This window comes from Phocoena phocoena, chromosome 13, assembly GCF_963924675.1.
Source record: "Phocoena phocoena chromosome 13, mPhoPho1.1, whole genome shotgun sequence".
NCBI classification, from domain to species: domain Eukaryota; kingdom Metazoa; phylum Chordata; class Mammalia; order Artiodactyla; family Phocoenidae; genus Phocoena; species Phocoena phocoena.
Genome location: NC_089231.1, coordinates 26935990 through 26956335, shown reverse-complemented (window position 1 = coordinate 26956335; position 20346 = coordinate 26935990). Strand labels below are relative to the sequence as shown.

General features: G+C 35.3%; 1 protein-coding gene across 4 annotated transcripts in view; it reads right to left on the bottom strand.

The window, feature by feature from the left end:
- Positions 1 to 10391, bottom strand: part of PIAS2 (protein inhibitor of activated STAT 2) — a 67136-nt gene extending 56745 nt beyond the window's left edge. For all 4 annotated transcript variants that reach the window (XM_065890154.1, XM_065890155.1, XM_065890156.1 and 1 more), the window contains exons 1-2: positions 9920 to 10391; positions 3265 to 3349 (exon numbers count right to left, since the gene is read on the bottom strand). In XM_065890154.1, coding sequence (XP_065746226.1) covers positions 3265 to 3349; positions 9920 to 10391 — 557 coding nt within the window. The remainder of the gene's footprint in view (positions 1 to 3264; positions 3350 to 9919) is intronic.
- Between the last annotated feature and the right edge of the window lie 9955 nt (positions 10392 to 20346).

The following is a 20346-nucleotide window of genomic DNA, read 5'->3' as shown; positions in this document are numbered from 1 at the left end:
CTGCCAATGCAGGGGACACGGGTTCATGCCCCGGTCCGGGAAGATCCCACGTGCCGCGGAGCAGCTGGGCCCGTGAGCCATGGCCGCTGAGCCTGCGCGTCCGGAGCCTGTGCTCCACGACGGGAGAGGCCACGGCAGTGAGAGGCCCGCGTACCGCAAAAAAAAAAAAAAAACAAAAAAAACTGATGAAACCTGAATAAAGACTGTAGTTTAGTTAATAGTATTACACCAAGGTTAATTTCTTGGTTTTGATAACTGCACTTATAATTATGCAACATGGTAATATTAAAGGAACTGGCTGAAGAGTATTATCTACTACTTTCACACCTTTTCTATAAACCTAAGATTACTTCAAAGTAAAAAGTTATTTTTTTAATCCTGGGAGACATAAAAGTCAAAATAATACATGTCTGAATACTGAAAAACAACTGAGAAAATTTCAATATAGGGTAGACACTTTTATATTAAAGAATTATTAATTTTTTAGTGATTACATTAAAAATTAGAGATGTATCTTGAGGTATTTCTGGGTGAAATTACACGATGTCTGCAATTTCCTTTAAAATATTTCAGGAAAAAAGTTGAGGAGTGGTCACATACAGATTCCAAAATGTTGATAATTATTAAACCTAGGTAATGGGTACCAAACTGTTACTTCTGCTTCTTAGGAAGGAGATTTTTTACTATTTGATTACCCAACTCTGAAAAGGTTGGAGTTTGCATGCACATGTGTATGTGTGTTTTGTCTTCTTTGCTGGTAGGATCACAAATAGCCTTACTTTTATGGTTAATTTTTTTTTAATTTTTATTGTGGTCAAATATTCATAAGATAAAATTTATCATGTTAACCATCTTAAAGTGTATAGTTCCATGGCTTTAAGTACATTCACATTATACCATCACCACCATCCATCTGCAGAACATGATTAAAATTTTTAATTGAAAATAATTATTTAAATTTTAGTCATTCATTTTTTTTGACTAGTTAATACATTCACATAGTTCAAATAGATACAAAAAAGGATATAAAGTGAAGAGACTCCCCCAATTCCGACCCCGGCCACCTGATTCCCTCCTCCAGAGGCAGCTTATCATATCTGTCCAGACATATTTTATGCACTTACGCAAATAACACACACACACCTTTTTAAGGCAAATGGTACATACTATTCACAATTCCATGCTGAGTAAATAATCTCCTTCCTTCAAAGGCCCACCCAACACCCTAAAGAAGCTTTCCCAGACCACCAACGTTAATAGTAATCTTCTCCTATAAATCAGCTCTTATTTATCATTACTGAATTGGCTCTTTTCATGCTGGCTCTTGCAATGCCAACAATCATTTTAGGTATATGAGCTAGTTCACTAGCGAGACTGCAAGCAACTTGTAGAAAAGAGGCATGTCATACAATACAGTGTTTTGTACCTAATAAACACTTAGTAAATGTTCTCAAGCAAGGAATCATCAATGAATAACAAACAAAACTTAATAATAATGATATGGCTTGGATATAAAATATAATTTTTCATTTATCCTATTAATTTTTTAGTTGGTTTATTACTATCCCCAAGATTGAAAGTACTTACAATTTATAAAAACTGCCTGCAATGTCTTGCCCCTGGTGGACATGAACTCCATCAAGCTACATTCATTTTACTTCTTTGATAATTTCCTCCTCTAAATTTTCTCTACTTTTCCTAAAACCTCTATTATTTGGATATTGGGTCTTTTGGACTAATCCTTAGTACTGTCTCTTTTTTTTTTTTCTTTTAATCTTATTTTTCAACACTTTGTCTTTTTCCCTTTTGTGGGAGAGCCAGACTATCTAAGCACTACTTTTTGGGAGCTCAAATTTTACCAGGTCAAGTTATAAAATCATTCTGAGACTTTGTTGAGAGCAGTGATGTGATTGACGAAAGAATCTAAAGCTGTGTGTGTCCCATACTCTTCCACGTAACAACAGTGCATCTTCAAGAAGTCAGGATGTTTAAAAGAGAGAGAGGCCCATAAATTTGGATCCACCACCCTGGGAGACTGACAATACACATTAACATATTAAAGACGGAAAAGTCTGGCTTTAAGAACTTATGTACCTACGTTGAATCTAGAATTTCCCAAACTTAACTGCTGAATCTTTACTTTTTAAAAACTCCTATTAACATCTCAGAGAAGGTGAGTGTTCTAATGAAGAGCTGAAAGGATGCAAAAAACCTCTAATTTGCTCAACTCTTTGTTCCAACTTTTAACTCTACAATCCCAGAAAATCATGTGACCTCCGGGAGTCTCAGTTTTCTTATGCTAAATCTTTCTAAAGTCTTATAAATAATATATTATTAACACCAAGGATGACTATATTTTTAACTGGGAAAGTATATACTACAGATTTCCTTTTCTTTCCTCCTATCTCTTAGTTCATTTGCTCTTTATAAATGTGTTTAAGTTTACCCTATTTTTTGAAATGGAAAAGCTAAGAGTATTTTTCATAATTGTTTTCATATTTCTGCTAATTTTTTGGTCTAGGTGAGCATATAGCTCAGAATGGTCCCAGTTTATGTTCTTATCCCAGAAAAAATTATTAATAATATCCATTTTCACTCTAAAAATGCCTATGTTTGGATGATGAAGTTTATGGTCACTCTATCTTTGTTCTGTTACCACAAATTCTTTATGTTGCTATATTTAGAATAAAAGTTTCATTTAAAAAAAGTTACTGCCAAAAGTAATTCAAAGGGGTTTTATTCAAAAGTTAAAATTTTTTTCTAACAGAGTATTTATTAAATATTTGGCTAACCTTAGTCAAAATATACTATGCTTACTTAAGGAGAAATGGCCCAACTGTTATGGACTGAATTGTGTTCCCCCAAAATTCATATGCTGAAACCCTAACCCCCAGTGTGACTGTCTGTGGAGTTGGGGACTTTAAAGAGGTCATTAAGATTGAATGAGGTCATAAGGGTGGGGGCCTTAATCCACTAGGACTGGTGTCCTTATAAGAAGAAGAAGAGACACCAGGAATACACAGGCACACAGAGGAAAGGCCATGTGAGTACACACAGCAAGAAGGCAGCCATCTGCAAGCCAAGGAGGGAGGGCTCAGAAGAAACCAAATCTGTCCACACCTTAGTCTTGGACTTCAAGCCTCCTGAAATGTGAGAAGACAAATTTCTGTTGTTTAAGCCACCCAGTCTGTGGTACTCTGTTACGGCAGGTCTAGCAGACTAATACACCAACATCCTGGAGAATATATTCCAAACTCCTCTTACCTGGATATGCATATCTCTCTAACTTGTTGAGGTGTCAGAGCAAAAATAAAAAACTTCTCTTGAAACCGTTGAATACTGCTTTGAACTGGGGAAGAAAAAAAAAAGAAAGATAATATTCCAATAACAAATCCAATAACAGAAGAACCTGCAATAACCAGGCACTTCTGATAAAGAGTATGCCAAATTCTGAAACTTTTATGGTTAAAATACACCAATATAAAGTACTAAGCTACATTCATCTTGGACTCATGAAAGTAAAGTCACTCTAAAGCAGGTTCAATGTTAAACATTTGTCATTCTTTATTCTAACATACCAATTTTAATCAAAATATAACACAACCTTCGGGCTTCCCTGGCGGCACAGTGGTTCAGAGTCTGCCTGCGATGCAGGGGACATGGGTTCGTGCCCCGGTCCGGGAAGATCCCACATGCCACGGAGCGGCTGGGCCTGTGAGCCATGGCCGCTGAGCCTGCGCGTCCGGAGCCTGTGCTCCACAATGGGAGAGGCCACAACAGTGAGAGGCCCGCGTACCGCAAAAAAAAAAAAAAAAAAAAAAAGGATATATATATATATATATATATATATATATATATACACACACACACACACATATATATATATGTGTATATATATATATATACGTGTGTATATATATGTGTATATATATATATATAAAACACAACCTTCAAAATTACATTTCATCCTTGACTACAGTATCATCTAATGAAAAGTCTGAGGAAGTCAAAAACACCCCCCAGGAGAATTCTATCCAAGATTCAGGTCTCGTTTGTTTTGTTTCTTTTGTTGTTGTGTTTTGTTTTCAATACTTTATATTCAATTACACAGAGCATTCATATAAGATAAAATTTTTAAACTTCTAGGTTGGGAGACTTATTAAGACACAAAATAATTATCGGCATACAGATGATTAGCTAGTTTAAAAAGATTATCTAATGAAGTCATCCTTCAAAAGTGTATTATTAAAAACTGAAGTGTATTTTCTTCTCAAAGAACTTTAACAGATTCAATGATGTTCTAGTACTCATTAAAACAATGAATGCTTTCAATGAACACTTGACTGAATATGCATCTATATTCCAATAATCAATTTACAGTTATCATTAAACACTGCTTTATGAGAACATTCTAAAATGATAATCCTCCTATACACACAGCAAAATTTTTCTAATTATATGAGATTTAAACAGAATATAGAAAACTCGAATCACCTGGAAGAATTTTATCTATACAGAAACAATCACTATGTTAATAATCATCAGTGATGTTTAATACTAAAATACTTTTCTCCCTATACAACAGCTGCAAAGATCATTTGGGGAGGGCAGAGTACTGAGGTTTCACTTTTCTTGTAAAACAGTGGCTTTAATTCAGAATTATGAAAAAAGGAGAATTGTTACCAATTGTTCAATCACAGAAATCATTCATTTCCTTTATCTCAGTTCTCCGTCTTCATCCCCTATATCCAGTTAGTCATTAAGTCCTGTTTTGTTTTGTTTTTTAATTTTCTTATTGGCTGCCTCCTATTTTCACTACCACCATCCTACTCAAAACCTATTATTACTTTGTACAGATGAAGGAGCAACCCTGCCTCTCTGCCAGTCCCTCATCAGAACACAAGTGCAGAGCTGGTAATCCTCAGCACCACTTTTTCATCACCATTCCTCTGCTGAAAAATGCTAAGCAGAACTTATCTGTGAATGAACCATGTCTAAACTCCTTTACCTATGAGAACCTCCATAACAATGGCCTCTACTCTTTCTTAACAAATCTACATTTCCAGTGTCTCCCCAAGTCCTGCTCTATTCACTGTCAGGTCTCACAACTGTGTCATTTTTATTTCTACTCCTGTGACTACTCACAGTTCTCACCCTTCCTGATGCCCACTCTCCGACACACTCCATCAATTCAAAGCAAGCATATTCATCCTTCAAAGCTCCCTCAAGTGTCCTCCTACTCCAAAGTCTTGATTAACTTCTTCATTCATTAGGCCAATACAATATTTGAGCTTTAGGTTCACAAGTTATAGGGCTTCGTCATATAAGCATATAAACTGCTTGCAGCTTTTCTCTCATGTTAATATTCTCTCTCTAACTAAACAGCAAAATTCCTAAAGCCCACTCCATACTTCTGACTTCTCCACAATTAGGCTACATGACCATATCCAAATTAAATCCTCATTATATACTTGTTAACTGAGTTAAAAGAAATGAATTTATCCAAATTCTTTAGAAGTGAGATTGTGAAGTGATTTAATGGCTTTACACTAATGTGCATATCACTTTAAACCTGTTTAACTACACCCAGAGGCTTAATGAGTATTTCCTAATATTCAGAAATTTAAGAATAAGAAAAGATGCTGACGCTCATTAATTTGTCACCTATCAGATTACAAAGATGAAAAGACCAACAACACAATGCTGATGAGGTGTAGGGAAAATAATACATTCATACATTATTGGGAGTATAAATTGCTACGATGCTTCTGAAGCAACCAAAATTTCTCTACAAAAGTTGAATATCAAAATATTAAATAATCATACTCCTTGACCCAAAATAGTCACATCTAGGCATTTACATTTCATGAATATGCAACGGAAGTATTCAGAAACACATATGCAAAAATGCTCACAGCAGCAATGTTTCTAAGACTGCAAGAATAGTGCCCAAGATATGTTACACACTAAAATACTTCTGAATAAATAATAAAAACTGAAAACAACTGAAAATGTACATCAACAGGATACTGGTTCAGTTATGGTACATCTACACGATAACAGACCTACTATAATCTACAGATGTACAATATATTTCTAAGAAATACAGTTAAGAAAGATTGTCAAGGCGCAGAACTCCAGAGGGCACTTTTCACAGTGGTACAAGTAGAATAATGCCTACTACCTCCACCAGAAAAGTGGCACAGTGGTTCTGTGGTTAGAAGAGCCTTGTTTAATGAAGGGGAAGAGAAAAAAGATGACATAATACGCAGAGAAACAGTTAATTATTGATATGACTCAAGCTGAGTAATAAATGAGGTTATGAGGGAACTTTCCCTTTTTGTTATACTTCTATGTTTGAATTTTCAATTACTAGCATAAGTTACTTTTGTAATCTGAAAAGCACAATGAAGAAATTTTAAGGAATCAAAGACTCATAATACTTTGAAGGTATTTCACAAAATACCAAACAGCTAGACATATCGACATGTAGATGTTTGTAAACAGTGAACAAAAAGAGCTAGCCACAGAAGAATATATACACAGTATACCATCATATAAATTTCAAAAGCAAGCCAATTAAACATTACATTTTTTATACACATATGGTAAAACAAGCAAAAGAGAGAAACACAAAATCCAGAATAGTGATTTAACTCAAAAAGGAAAAGGCAAGGAAATGGCTTCAAAGATACTGGCAATGTTCCTTTCTTAAAAACCGTGCAGTGGTTTCACGGGTGTTCATTCATGGATATTCTTTATAACAATGTTTTTTATGTATTCTTTTGTACAGACTGAATATAGACAAACTTTTTAAAGAGAAAGGATTTCATCACCACAAGAAATTATCTTAAAAAAAGAAGAGAAGAAAGAAAACAGAAAATTAAAAAAAAGACAAAAATACTGCCTGTGAGAGCAAATTAGAATAGCTATTTAAGGGAAGAGAAGAGATTCTGTTAGCCTGTTTTCAGATTAGGGGATTATGCATCTGTTACAGTAAAACCTCAGCTATAGAGAACCTCACTTAGTATTACTGTGTACACTCATGCTTTCTAGATGCCACAGTTTGTCATTTTAAATGCTAAAATAATTTTATTTAAACAATTTTAATAAAACCAAACTGCAAAACTATGTAATAATGTATCTTCTTAAATAGAATATACTCGTCGTGGTTGTTTGGGGGTTTTATTTGGCATCAATACATGCACCTTGCTGTAACAGCAATTCCCTCAATACTAAAGGACTATTGGTTTCAATATTCCCAAGGGGTTTTGGAACGACATTTTTTGACTTTTTGTTTGTTTTTTTTCTACCAGGGCTCTTTCAATCTTTCCCATGTTGTTAATTAATTCCTGCTCAACAGTATGTTGACGGCTTAGAAATCATCTAATCAACTATATATTAAATCGAGAATACTCTGACTGGCCCACGGATATAAAGCATATGTGCTTTGAAATACGGATTTGTTCTCTCTTTCAATTCCTGAGGCTAATTTAATTCTCAGTTCCCAAATGTAAATAGGTTTCTCCATAACAGTGTTCCAAATAAACGGATTTACCCCAAATTTTAAATTTTTACAAATATTTTCAACATTATATAACCAAATCATTAAAACTTAAGGCAATTTCTAAATGTCACTGCATTGCTTTAGACATCATGACACTAAATATTTTCATATGAAGGTCGTTACTGGAAATGATTAAATTTTTCCACTTTTATTTGGCAGACTATATGGTATTACGCCGATGTTTTAACTTTCTACTTCAAAGTCTAAAACAGCCTTTTTTAGATCACTGTTTTATCAATCTGAAATAATAAGACTATATACATTAAGAAAATTCTTTTTTTTTTCTTTTTGGGGAAGGCAGGATAAGGAAATGTTTAAGCCTTGTTATAAACAAAATCTGTTTATAAAGTTTATAAAAACAATGATAGGCAGAACTGAAAAATACATGAGTCAACAATTTTTTAGCTCAGAAACAAAAAGTTATTTTATAAGCTCTGAGGTTTTATGGATTTCTTACATTCTAATGTAAGCTATGAGCAAAAGGCAGGTTTTCTTCTTACCCACTCTTCAACAAAATATGCCTCTGGCATTATTTTATCTAAGCCACATGAGATACAAAAATTTTATTTTAGTAAATTTATAAAAAGCCTATTACCTTCCTTTAATTGAGGTTAATGAAAGAGAAACTCTATGAAGAATACAGAAAAGTAAGAAAATTCCTATTTCTGTTTCTGAACAAAGGAAAGTATGGAAAGCAAGGCACAAAGCCTCTTAAGAGCTCACTGCTTGGCACACCGCTGACACTAGGAGCAGAGAAGACATGCTGCTGCATCTTCTCTCCATCTCCAGTCATCTTCCTTCCAGGCTTTCGATCCGGTTCTGAAACACCTTCCCCTGTAACCAGAACCCCACATGGCCTCTTATGCTCAGTCCTGCCTTAGCCATATTCCTGAGGAGGTCCATGAGGTAGGGTCACCTAAGCACATTACTCGTCTGACTCTTTCTGTAAACACGAAGAAATAAATTTGCAATAACTCCTAAGAAACATGTGAATGAGCCATGACACTGTATGTACATTGGTACGAACCAAAAACCATGAAAAAAGGAGGAACAAAAAAATAAATTATGGAAACATTTTAAGCAGATAAATGAACCTGGTTAAAAAAAAAAGTTAAAAATGAAAGTAAAATCATAAAAGAAACACAGCTGGGTAATAAACATTTTAAATGTTTGTTCCTGTTATTAATTTTAAAAATGAAAAATCTAAACAAGATACAAGTTTCCATCTACCGAAATTGCAAAGATCAATAAAGGCAAGAAGTAAAAAGTGCAACGAGAGACATTCTCTCACTTTGTGGAATTTAAACTGGCACAGCTAGTCTGGAAACTAATTTAGTGATATGTTATCAAGAGTCCTTACTCTTTGATGCAATAATTCTACTCAAAGGACTTTGCACAAATGCGAACAAACACAGAATCCTTATTTCAGAATGAATGTAATGAAGGAATAAAATGCATTACTCTACCTCCCTGGCTCAGTTTTGTTAAACAAATACAAAGCAAGGAGAAAGGGCCTGGGAAAAGCACAACCACCTTGGCCTGCCACCATCAGGCCATACTGACCCCATTAACCAGCCCTGCCCCTCAAAATTTCCTTCTAGTTCAACCAAGATGTACAAGTATAGTCCTATACAAAACTAAAAAAGCACATTGATATATTTAAGAGAGTTTTCAAATGACTTGAGACAAAAAGGGTTCTTCCTAGGATGGAAAGGAAAATGACCTCCCGGACTAACTATGAAATGCTATTTCCCAAACAATTTATTTTATCAATAAATTCAAATACCTCTGTAAATAATTTCATTAGCCAGTAAGAAAATATGCGTTTACAGCACAGAAGTCATGAACCTAGGTATAAATTTGTTAAAGTCACGTGTATCAACGTTTAATAATATAAAATTTACTACATTTTCTAAGCAGTCAACGATTATTAAACAAAAAGCTAAAAAACGTGTGTCAAACTCTGCCATGTTAGGAAAAAATTAAGTATAAAAGATTTATTCCTTAGGAAAACAGTTTAAAAAGCTATGTTAAACAGAAACTAAGTCTCTTTGTAAAAACATCAAAAGCATCAAAAGGTGGAACCACAGCAATAAATAAGATTTGTGTCTTTTGTATACACACAGAAGCAATTTGAGTTCTAAGCTATAAGAAGAAAGTTTGACGAATAAAGAGTTTTATATTAGATTTCTGTCATGGTTGCCAATATTTCTTTTTATTTGTACATTTAAACATTTGGTATTTTAATGCCTCAGTTTTATAATACTAACAGCCAATCATTAATTAACAGCTGAAGGCCTCTGGCTTTACTTACTCTCTTGTCCAGAAGGAACAGATTTCTCTAACACTTACCTAAACTCGTGGGCTTGATGAGAACATCAAGGACATCATAAAAGGGTAAGTTTTTTAACTGCACATCAGGATGAACAGGAGGGATTGGGGGAGATGGCTGCTGCATCTCAAACGTGGGTTTAGTATCTTGAAGCAGCACAGAACCAACAGGAGAGGACGGCGAGTGAGGTGTAACTGAAGTGGAAGGCAACGAGTGGATTCCAGCCACAGCCAAGTCAGGTTCTACAGGTGAGGAGCTACCATCCAAACTGAAAACCGATGATTTGATTGCGGATAAATCAGAAAGGCCTTCAAGAGTCCGTGGGTATCGGCGTCTATACAATTCTCGGATTTTAATCTGAACCGCAGGGCTGCAGCCGCTCTTCAATAAATGCAACGCCCTCATCAGGAGGTCATGCTTGCGTCCACTTTTATTCCTTCCGGCAAAGCCTAGTAACACTTGTAGTTCAGAAACCCTAAAACTAGAAACCATATTCTAAAAGGAAAGAAAAAAAAAGGGATATAAGCCAATAGTCAGCCTCAAGCATATAAAAATCCTATCTAAAATCTACTGTAAAATCTGATTTTTCTAGCATTCTATCAACTGGCATGTGCTAGTAACCAGCATTTTCACATATCACTTAGAATTGTTATTGTTTCTATAGCCACCACCCCTCCCCCACCAATTACAGTCAAGTTATAGTGTTAATTATGCTTTGTTGTACTCAATTTTGGTAATCTATGGTCTATTGGTTTCTGCTAACCACTTCATTATCTGATTATGCCCAAGTGTAAACCCATATTTGCTTTATCACTATGAAATCTAAACCAATGAAAATGTTCCTCTTCAAAACTAAGCCCTAAAAAAAAAATAAAAAAAAATAAAAAAAAAAAAAACTAAGCCCTACCAATACACAGTGTAATGTCTGTTACAGTATTATCACCAATTAACCAAAAAAATTTAGGTTTCTGCAACAACGTACCTGTAAAACTTCTGAGGTTAAGCAAGAAATCTACAAAATCAAGACAGAACTGTAATACAAAATCCAATGAATTTTTCACCCCAGCTCAAATATTAAGGAACACACAACATACGAAAATAATATTTTTAAATATTAAAGCTAAAAACCACATACATCTTATTTAGCAGTCAAACTTCTAAAATGATTGAAGTTCTCAGCTAAGTATCCAATGTGAAAAATAGCTTTGAAGAGTAAGGATACGAGTGGTCATATATCTTAAAAGGCAAGATACCCTCCTTGCCACTCTACCTACTTGTTCTTGGGTGTAAAATGAAGATTATAAGTAGTTCCTGTTTCATAGGAACCATCTATTTAATTCAACAAAACCTAGTAAATTCTAAGCACTATACTGCCTCATAAACCCACCTACTTAAGTCATTTTCAGCCAATTCTGAACTCAGAGGTAAAGCACACTTGGGTCAGATTTATCTGTACCACACATGCACCATCTGGCCAGAAAGAGGAGTAAGACCTGGAGCTGAGCAAAAGCCCTTTCAGAAACCAACCTTAAGGAAACTTTCCCCAGCCCTCCTCCTCAGTGCTGCACACTCTACAGCTGCCTGGGATTCCTTCTCAACCTGGTGAGTATGCAGTGGCCACACCTACAGTTGGCAGTGATTCATAATGCCTCCGTTCTGCACTTTTAAGTCTCACTGACAGCCCAGGAACAAGTGCTATAACTCTGGTTTTAATTGTTGGCAATACTTGATAGTTTTCCAAAATGCAAACAAATTTAAATATATCAAAGTAATCTGCATGTACATGCTGTATCATAATTCTACTTCATGTATTAGGTCTCCAAATTTCATATTGTACAAGTCAGAGAATACTAAGTTGTAATCCTAGCAACCATTTTATACTCTTGATCAGTGCTGTCCAATAGAAATAGGAACCACATATATAATTCTAAATTTTCTAGTAGCCACATTAAAATAAATTTTAAATTAATTTTGATAATATGCTTTATTTAACCCAATATATCAAAAAGTATTATTTCAAGATGAAAACAGTTTTTGTGGTTTAAAAATAGTCATTTTTCGGGCTTCCCTTGGTGGCGCAGTGGTTGAGAATCCGCCTGCCGATGCAGGGGACTCAGGTTCGTGCCCCGGTCGGGAGGATCCCACATGCCGTGGTGCGGCTAGGCCCGTGAGCCATGGCCGTTGAGCCTGCGCGTCCGGAGCCTGTGCTCCGCAACGGGAGAGGCCACAGCAGTGAGAGGCCCGCGTACCACAAAAAAAAAGTCATTTTTTAAGTGTCAATCAGATCTTTTTCATACTAGGTCTTCAATATCCAGTGTGTATTTTCACACTTGAAGCACATCTCAATTCGGACTAACACCAGTTCAAGTGCTTAGGGAGCCACATGTGGCTAGTAGCTACCACAATGAACAGTACGGCTCTAAATCATACTCTAATAGCAACATATATCACAAATACCATGATCGTTATACTTTAACTCGCTTCATTTCCCCCATGTGTAAAAGGAAGACTTTATTTATCTTACCCCTTATGCTATGAACAACAAAGATGGAAAACAAGAAAAATTTTGGCCTATCTCATGGCACACCAGTAACAGTCAAGGTTTCATGCATAATAAGGACTACGAAAGCTTTTGGAAGTTTCCTCCCAAGCAAGAAATGCAATGCATCTTTCCCAAAGTCCTCAATCCTAAAAAAATACTTCAATTGAAATCTGCTTATATTACAGTAGCATAAATAACATTAAAACATGGAGAACGCTAATAACAGTCACGCTATCTGTGATTCTTTCTAAAGAAATCAAACTAACTCAGAATACACTGCTTCTCTCCTTACACTTATTTTCAGGTATTCTTCACTTTAAGGAAACTTGTGTTACAGAAATGACAAAATAGAGTACAAGGCACCCTAAAGCTTGACTCTCAAAAAGGAATTTCTGGGAGGTCGCATAATACTTATTTCCAATGGTAACTTTATTTGGCCAAGAATGCTGAAGTAATTGGTCTAATAGCTATTGTAAACATACAAATGAAAAGGAAGAAAGAGAAAGGCTTTCAACTATGAATGCAGAGTCACAGCATTCGGAAGCAAAACAGAAATCCTCCAGTTTAGGGAAGGGCAAAGGAAACAACAGGAACCAGGACTGTCTTTACACTGCAAAATGTTGCCAAAATAAAGTATTGCCAGGCACTTGCTCAAAGATGATGGTGTTGAGAGTCAATGGTACCCTATGGAAAGCTTCACACCAGCAATCACTAGTTGAAGGTCAAGTCCAGGCATCAAGACTTAGGACTTTGGCCAAGTCACATTATCTTTCTGGTCATCCATTTCTATTTTAAAACAACAACAAAAAGAACCCTCTCCTTTATTTAGCATTCACTACTAAGATATTCTCTAAGGAGATTACTAAATCAAATTCTATGAATATGTTTTTCTTGGCAAACTTCGCTGGATCCCACTTCTTCTTAAAGTGATGCCTTTTTTTTTTTTTTTTAACTCTGTCTTCAACCAATTTCAGCAGCCACCAGCTGAGGTGAGCCTGCTATGAATACTACCAAGAATGGATTTCAACTGTTACTTTCCACCAATCTCTGATGTCTACATTTCTAGTCTAATTTTTTTCAAGTGGATTTTATCCAGTTCATCCTACTGCCTCCCAAAGTCTGCCCTCTAATACTTCAGTTACAATTGCTATGTGCTCTATACAGAGAAATTTCTCAATAAATGTCTGCTGACTAACTTTAAGGAAATTCATGAACTACAGAGAACTATGCTGGCATAACTGATTTTTAAAAAGATACATAAGCAATCTGATTTCTAAAGAAAAGCTAAATAAATTAAGACTAGAAATTTAAATCAATCTTTTTCTTTGTCAAATTTAAATAACACAAAATTATCAAATTTTAAAGCTGGGACTTTATATAACTGAAACATTACATATAGGAGTGAAGGCCACTTGAAGGTGCTATAAAATTGTCAAAAATAGCACAGAATTTGGGGAAGCTCTAGTGGGTCAGCTAACGCATATATATGGAATCTTAAAAAAAAAAAGGTACTGATGAACCTAGTTGCAGGGCAGGAAGAAAGATGTAGACAGAGAATGGACTTGAAGACACAGGGTGGGAGGGGGAAGCTGGGGCGAAGTGAGAGTAGCATCGACATATATACACTACTGAATGCAAAGTAATTAGCTAGTGGGAAGCAGCAGCATAGCACAGGGAGATCAGCTTGATGCTTTGTGATAACCTAGAGGGGTGGGATAGGGAGGGTGGGAGGGAGGCTCAAGAAGGAGGGGATATGGAGACCTATGTATGCATGTGGCTGATTCACTGTGGTGTACAACAGAAAGTAACACAGTATTTATACTGTGAAGCAATTATACTCCAATGAAGATCTATCAAAAAAAAAGTCATGGTAAAGAACAATACAGCTTTGTAAATCCTCCATCTGCTATGATGGATAATATGGGGAAGGGAGAGGAGCTGCTGACGGAAACTGACAAATCACATTATTAATATCGCCCATCCCAACTATAATATTAAAACAATCTACACCTTCACGTATAAGTAAGAATGGATTAAAAAAAAATCAGGTACATAATCAATACATCGAAGGCATGTTTGAGCTGATGCCATAGAAAGAAAAACTATGTGGCCCGTTGGAAAGATACTGCAATTCCAGAAGTCACAGGAGGCCCCAGTTCCTGGCCCTGTACTCCCGTGAAATCATGTAGTCCCTATAATTAAATCCCTTTTTACTTGAGATACTTGATGTGGATCTCTTCCTCACAATGCACTGATAAAAGTAACTACTCAGCTAAAAAAAAATCAAAACTGGAAATCATCTATTAAAAGAAACAATAAAAAAGACACATTTTAAAAACCTATAAAATTAGCCAAAGCTTGGGAGACCATCTCCCTAAATGCTTCCATTTTATACAAGATTTAAAATAAATTGAGTAGTCAATTCGAGAAGCAAAAAAGTAACAACAGGGCTTCCCTGGTGGCGCAGTGGTTGCGAGTCCGCCTGCTGATGCAGGGGACACGGCTTCGTGCCCCGTTCCGGGAGGATCCCACATGCCGCGGAGCGGCTGGGCCCGTGAGCCATGGCCGCTGAGCCTGCGCGTCCGGAGCCTGTGCTCCGCAACGGGAGAGGCCACAGCAGTGAGAGGCCCGCATACCGCAAAACAAAACAAAACAAAAAAAACTGCCTATGAAAAAAGTAACAACAAACACACACCCTCAAAAAGAGTGAAGAATTAAAGGATAAAAGCAAGAAAACAAGACTTAGAAAGCAAAATGCAAGAAGCCTGTAAAGTCAGGCCAAAAAAGGGAAAGAAAATGAATATGGTCCTGAGAATGAGGAAAGAAACATAAAGACCACAAATACTAAGCAAATTTCTTTAAACAAAGAGAACAGCACATGCTGTTATATTCTAATAACTTAAAGATATAGACGTAAGTTATTTCCTAGAAAAATATAAATTACTCAATCTGATTCAAGAAGAAGTATATTATCTTTGTCCCCCTCTCCACTTCCAAAAGTATCTGTCCAGACAAGATAGCTTAGTAAATAAATTCTACTAACTCTTCAAGGAAAAGATGGAATTCTGTTCCTTAAACTGTTCAAAAGCATAAGAGTCAGAAAATCAAATACAAGATAGAAGACAAACATGGAAAAAATGGTTGAACACAAAACACAAGTTTTTAAAATATGCAAATTATTGTTTTTTCAAACTTCAGCAGGAGAATCCACTCATCCAACCATAAGTTTAGGCAAAAGCCTGACAAAACGCCTAGTATACCACCTATTCTTTCTCATTTCCCAAGATAGATGATAATGAGTCTTTTTGTAACACATCAATGTTTCCTATGAGTACAGACACAAAAGCTCTCAAAGTACCCAAATAAAGTTTAATCTACGAAAATAAAAATGGTTTAACATAAATTTAGTAAATTACTTGGTTAAGATGATTTCGGTCCTTCTATTCACATACTGAAATACTTATGAATAAAACTTATATAAAATATATGGAATTTCCTCTAAAATCATTTGTGGGGAGTAAGTGAGGACATACATGAAAAAAGACCAGAGGTGATAACTGCTGGGTATTGGGTACACGGGGAATTCTCTACCTTTGTAAGTTAGAATGTTTCCATAGTAAAAAGTTTGCTTGAATGGGAAACTGGTTGTGGGGTATATGGCACTGTACTATCTTCCCAACTTTACTATTAATCTGAAAGTATTTTAGATTTAATTAAACAAAATTTGTCAGTTTGTTTAAAGCTAGGATAAAAAGATTGTGGTCTAAATACCATTTCCCACAAAAAGAACCCAGGCTCCTTGAGAAACTGGCAAGTCTGGGGTAGAAAAGGCACAAGATAAGCCTACAACATCCTATCCAGAAAGCAAAGAAATTATCAAAGACTACTGGAATCTTGTCAGAAGGACACAGAAAACAACCCAGTAGCCCAAGACAAGCCAATTTGAGCAGCAAAAAGACTAATAACTGCATCAGAGTCAAACACATCAAATATATTAAATATCATTTGCACATGATACTTAAAAAACAACTCACTGATCTCCTTTAGCAAATACTGCGAATATTTAGTATTAGTATTCTGAAAATTGATAAAGAATGAAAACAATACAAAAAGATTTACTGGTTCACAAAAAAGCCATATGATTATGTGGATAAACGCTAGAAAAGCATTTGATAATATCCATTCCTGACAAAGCCTCTCAATGAACAGGAATAGAAAGAAACTCTTAATATGATAAAGGATACCTATCAGAAATCAATAACAAATATACTTAAAGACGAAACACTGGATCATAAAGACCTATGAAATACACATTATATTTTGTCATTTAAAAGAATTCCAAAGAACCTAGACAGTAAAAATCTTAAAAGTAACATTAATAATTTACAAATGATAGAACTTTTTATATTGGAAATAAAAGAAAATCCACTGAAAAATCAGACCCAATAATAATCAGTCAACAAAACTTTTTGAATTTTCTGTACATCAAATAGGTTTTCAAATGACTTATCAGGGAAAACAGTATTTTTTAAAATGAATCTAGGTAACATAAAGATATGAAATGCCACGGTATAAATTAAAAAATTTTTCAAGACCTACATTAAAAAAAACTGATAGTACATTTTTTAAAAAACCTTGAATGAATTAAGGAATATATTATGTTACTAGGCAAAAGTAGTAAATGCTGAAAAGATGTCAATTCTCCCCAACTTGTTATAAATATAATAAAATTCCAGTGAATTTTGACAGATCAAACTTACAACAAAGAATTAAATAAAATACATAATATGACATGTGGTGATGAACACAATGGACAAAAGTAAAGATGGAAAAAGAAATGAAGTGAAGAGGTAGAGAGGATTTGCAATTTTAAAGAAAGTAGAGCTCCCTGAGAAGGTAACTGAGTAAGTAACTGAAAAAGTAATAAAGCATCCAATGGATATCAGAGGAAAAGCATTCCAAGGCACAGGACACAGCAGGTGCAAAAATCCTGAAGAGGAAAGCATACCTAACACATTGAAGGGAAAGTAAAAGCCCATCACTGTTGAACCAGAGTAATCTAAAGGAATGAGTATTCACATAGCAGAATGATGAGCAAAGAAAAAGACAAACCTGGGGAGGGAGATAATTAATTGGATAAAATTATAATATCAAATTTGTGAGGCTAAGAAAAGATAGAACAAAGGTGCTGGGCAAAATGGCATGCATGAAGAGTGGTAAGCAGTTTAAAGTGTTCTACAGGCAAGGAAGGAAAAGAAAGTAATTTTAGATTTACATACATATATTAAAGTTTCAAGAGAAAATTCAAGAAAACTTCAAGAGTCTGTGAGAAAGCAAAAAAAAAAGTACTAATTTCACAACTAGTAAGATGGGGAAAACATGAAAAAGAGGGAAGGAAAATGAACAACCCACAAGACAGCAAGAAAACAGATAGGGAGACAAAACCGAGCAAAAGCAAGATGCTCAAAATGAAGGGGTAGAAATAAATGCAAATATGTCAGTAATTCCAACAAAAAAAATGAAATAAACTTCCCAATTAAAATAGCAAGATTAGGGGATATCATTACAGAAACCACAGCATCAAAAAGATAATATGGGAATACTAAGAACAACTCTCCACACATGAATTTGGCAACTTGGTTGAAATGGATCGATTCCTTGAAAAACACAAACCACCAAAACTTACTCAATATGAAACTGATAATCTGAATACCCACCTCTAGCTATTCAGGAAATTTAATTCTTAATTTTAAAACTCCAAACAAAAAGAAATTACCACACACCCAGATCATTTTATTGGAGAATTCTACCCAACATTTAAATAAGAATTAACACCAATTCTACATAATTTCTTCTGGAAAACAGAATATGAGAGAAGACTTCCAAATTCATTTTATGACGCTAGTATTATCCTGATACCAAAACCAAACAAAGGCAGTTCAAAAAATAAAACTACAAACCAACATCCTTCACGAATACAGATGCTAAAATATTTAAAGTATTAGCAAATAGAATTCAGCAATATATAAAAAGAATTAACACCAAGACCAAAGAAAGCGTCTATTCCAGGGATACAAGGTTGGGTCAATGTTTGAAATCAATGAAGTACACTATATTAACAACTAAAAAAGAAAATCACATGATTATATATACATAATCTTTTATATATACAGCAATGAAGAAAAAAGCATTTGACAAATTCAATGCCCACTCATGATAAAAATTCTCAGAAAAATAGGAATAGAAGAGAACCTCCTGAACTTGACAGAAAGCACCTACCAAAAAATCTAGAGTTAACATACTTAATGGTGAAAGAATGAATACTTCCCCCTAAGATTGGGAATGAGGCAAGGATGTGTTGGAAGTTCTAGCTAGTGGAATAAGACAACAAAAAGAAAAGACATAGGGGTTGAAAAGAAAAAAATAAAACCGCCTGTATTTGCAGATCCCAAGGAATCTGCAAAACAACTACTAGAACGAATAACTGAGTTCAGCAAGGTGGCAGGATACAAAACCAACACACAAGTACCAATCACATCTCTATATACTAAAAAGAACATGTGAAAACAAGTTAAAAACACAATACTATTTATAATCACTCCTAGGAAAATGAAAATACATATGTTTAAAAATATAACAAAACATATACAGGACTTGTTTGCTGAAAACTACAAACACAAATGAAAGAAGCCTATAAAGATCTAAATAAATGGATTCTTTGTGGATTGGAAGACTCAACAAAGTAACAATATCAATTTTCCCTACACTGATACACAGATTTAACACAATTCCTACCCAAATCTCACCAAGACTTTTTATGGATATAGATGAGATTATTCTAAAATTTACATGGAAAGGTAAAGGAACTAGAAGAGCTAAAACAATTTTGAAAAAGCATAGAGAGAGAGGAATCTGTCTGTCTATCCTATTTCACAACTTAGCTCAGTAATTAAGACTGTATGTAGTATTAGTAGAGGGATAGACATAAAGGTCAGTGGAACACAACAGAGAACCCAGAAACAGACCTACACAAATACACCCAAATAGTTCTTGGTGAAGGTGCAAAAGTAACTTAATGAGGGAAAGACAGCCTTTCAAAAAATGGTACTGGAGCAACTGCACATCCATAGACCAAAAAACGAATTTCCACCTAAGTCTCACATTTTATATAAAAAATAACTCCATGGGGCTTCCCTGGTGGCGCAGTGGTTGAGAGTCCGCCTGCTGATGTAGGGCACACGGGTTCATGCCCCGGTCTGGGAAGATCCCACATGCCGCGGAGCGGCTGGGCCCGTGAGCCATGGCCACTGAGCCTGCGCGTCTGGAGCCTGTGCTCCGCAACGGGAGAGGCCACAACAGTGAGAGGCCCGCGTACCACAAAAAAAAAATAAATAACTCCAAATGGATCACACGCTTAAATGTTAGAATAAGCTGTAAAACTTAGGGGGAAAAACACAGAAGAAAATATTCAAGATCTAGGGCTAAGCATAGAGTTTGTATACTTGACACTCAGAGCAAGATTGACAAAAGGCATAACAATAATATACTGAACTTCACCAAAATTAAAAACTTGTGCCCTTGCAAGACCCTGCTAAAAGGATGAAAAGACAATCCAACAAAGGACTAGTATCTAGAATATATCTAGAACTCTCAAAACTCAACAGGAAAAAAACAATCCAATTAGAAAAAAGACATGAAGCGACATTTCATCAATGGGGATACACAGATGAAAAATAAGCAAATGAAAATATGTTCAGTATCATCAGCCATTAGGGGAGTGCAAATTAAAACCTTACTAAGATATCACTAGGTACATACCAGAATGGCTAAAATCAAAAACAGTGGTAACACCAAATGCTGGCAAGGATGCAGAAAAACTGGATCACTCCATACATTGCTGGTAGG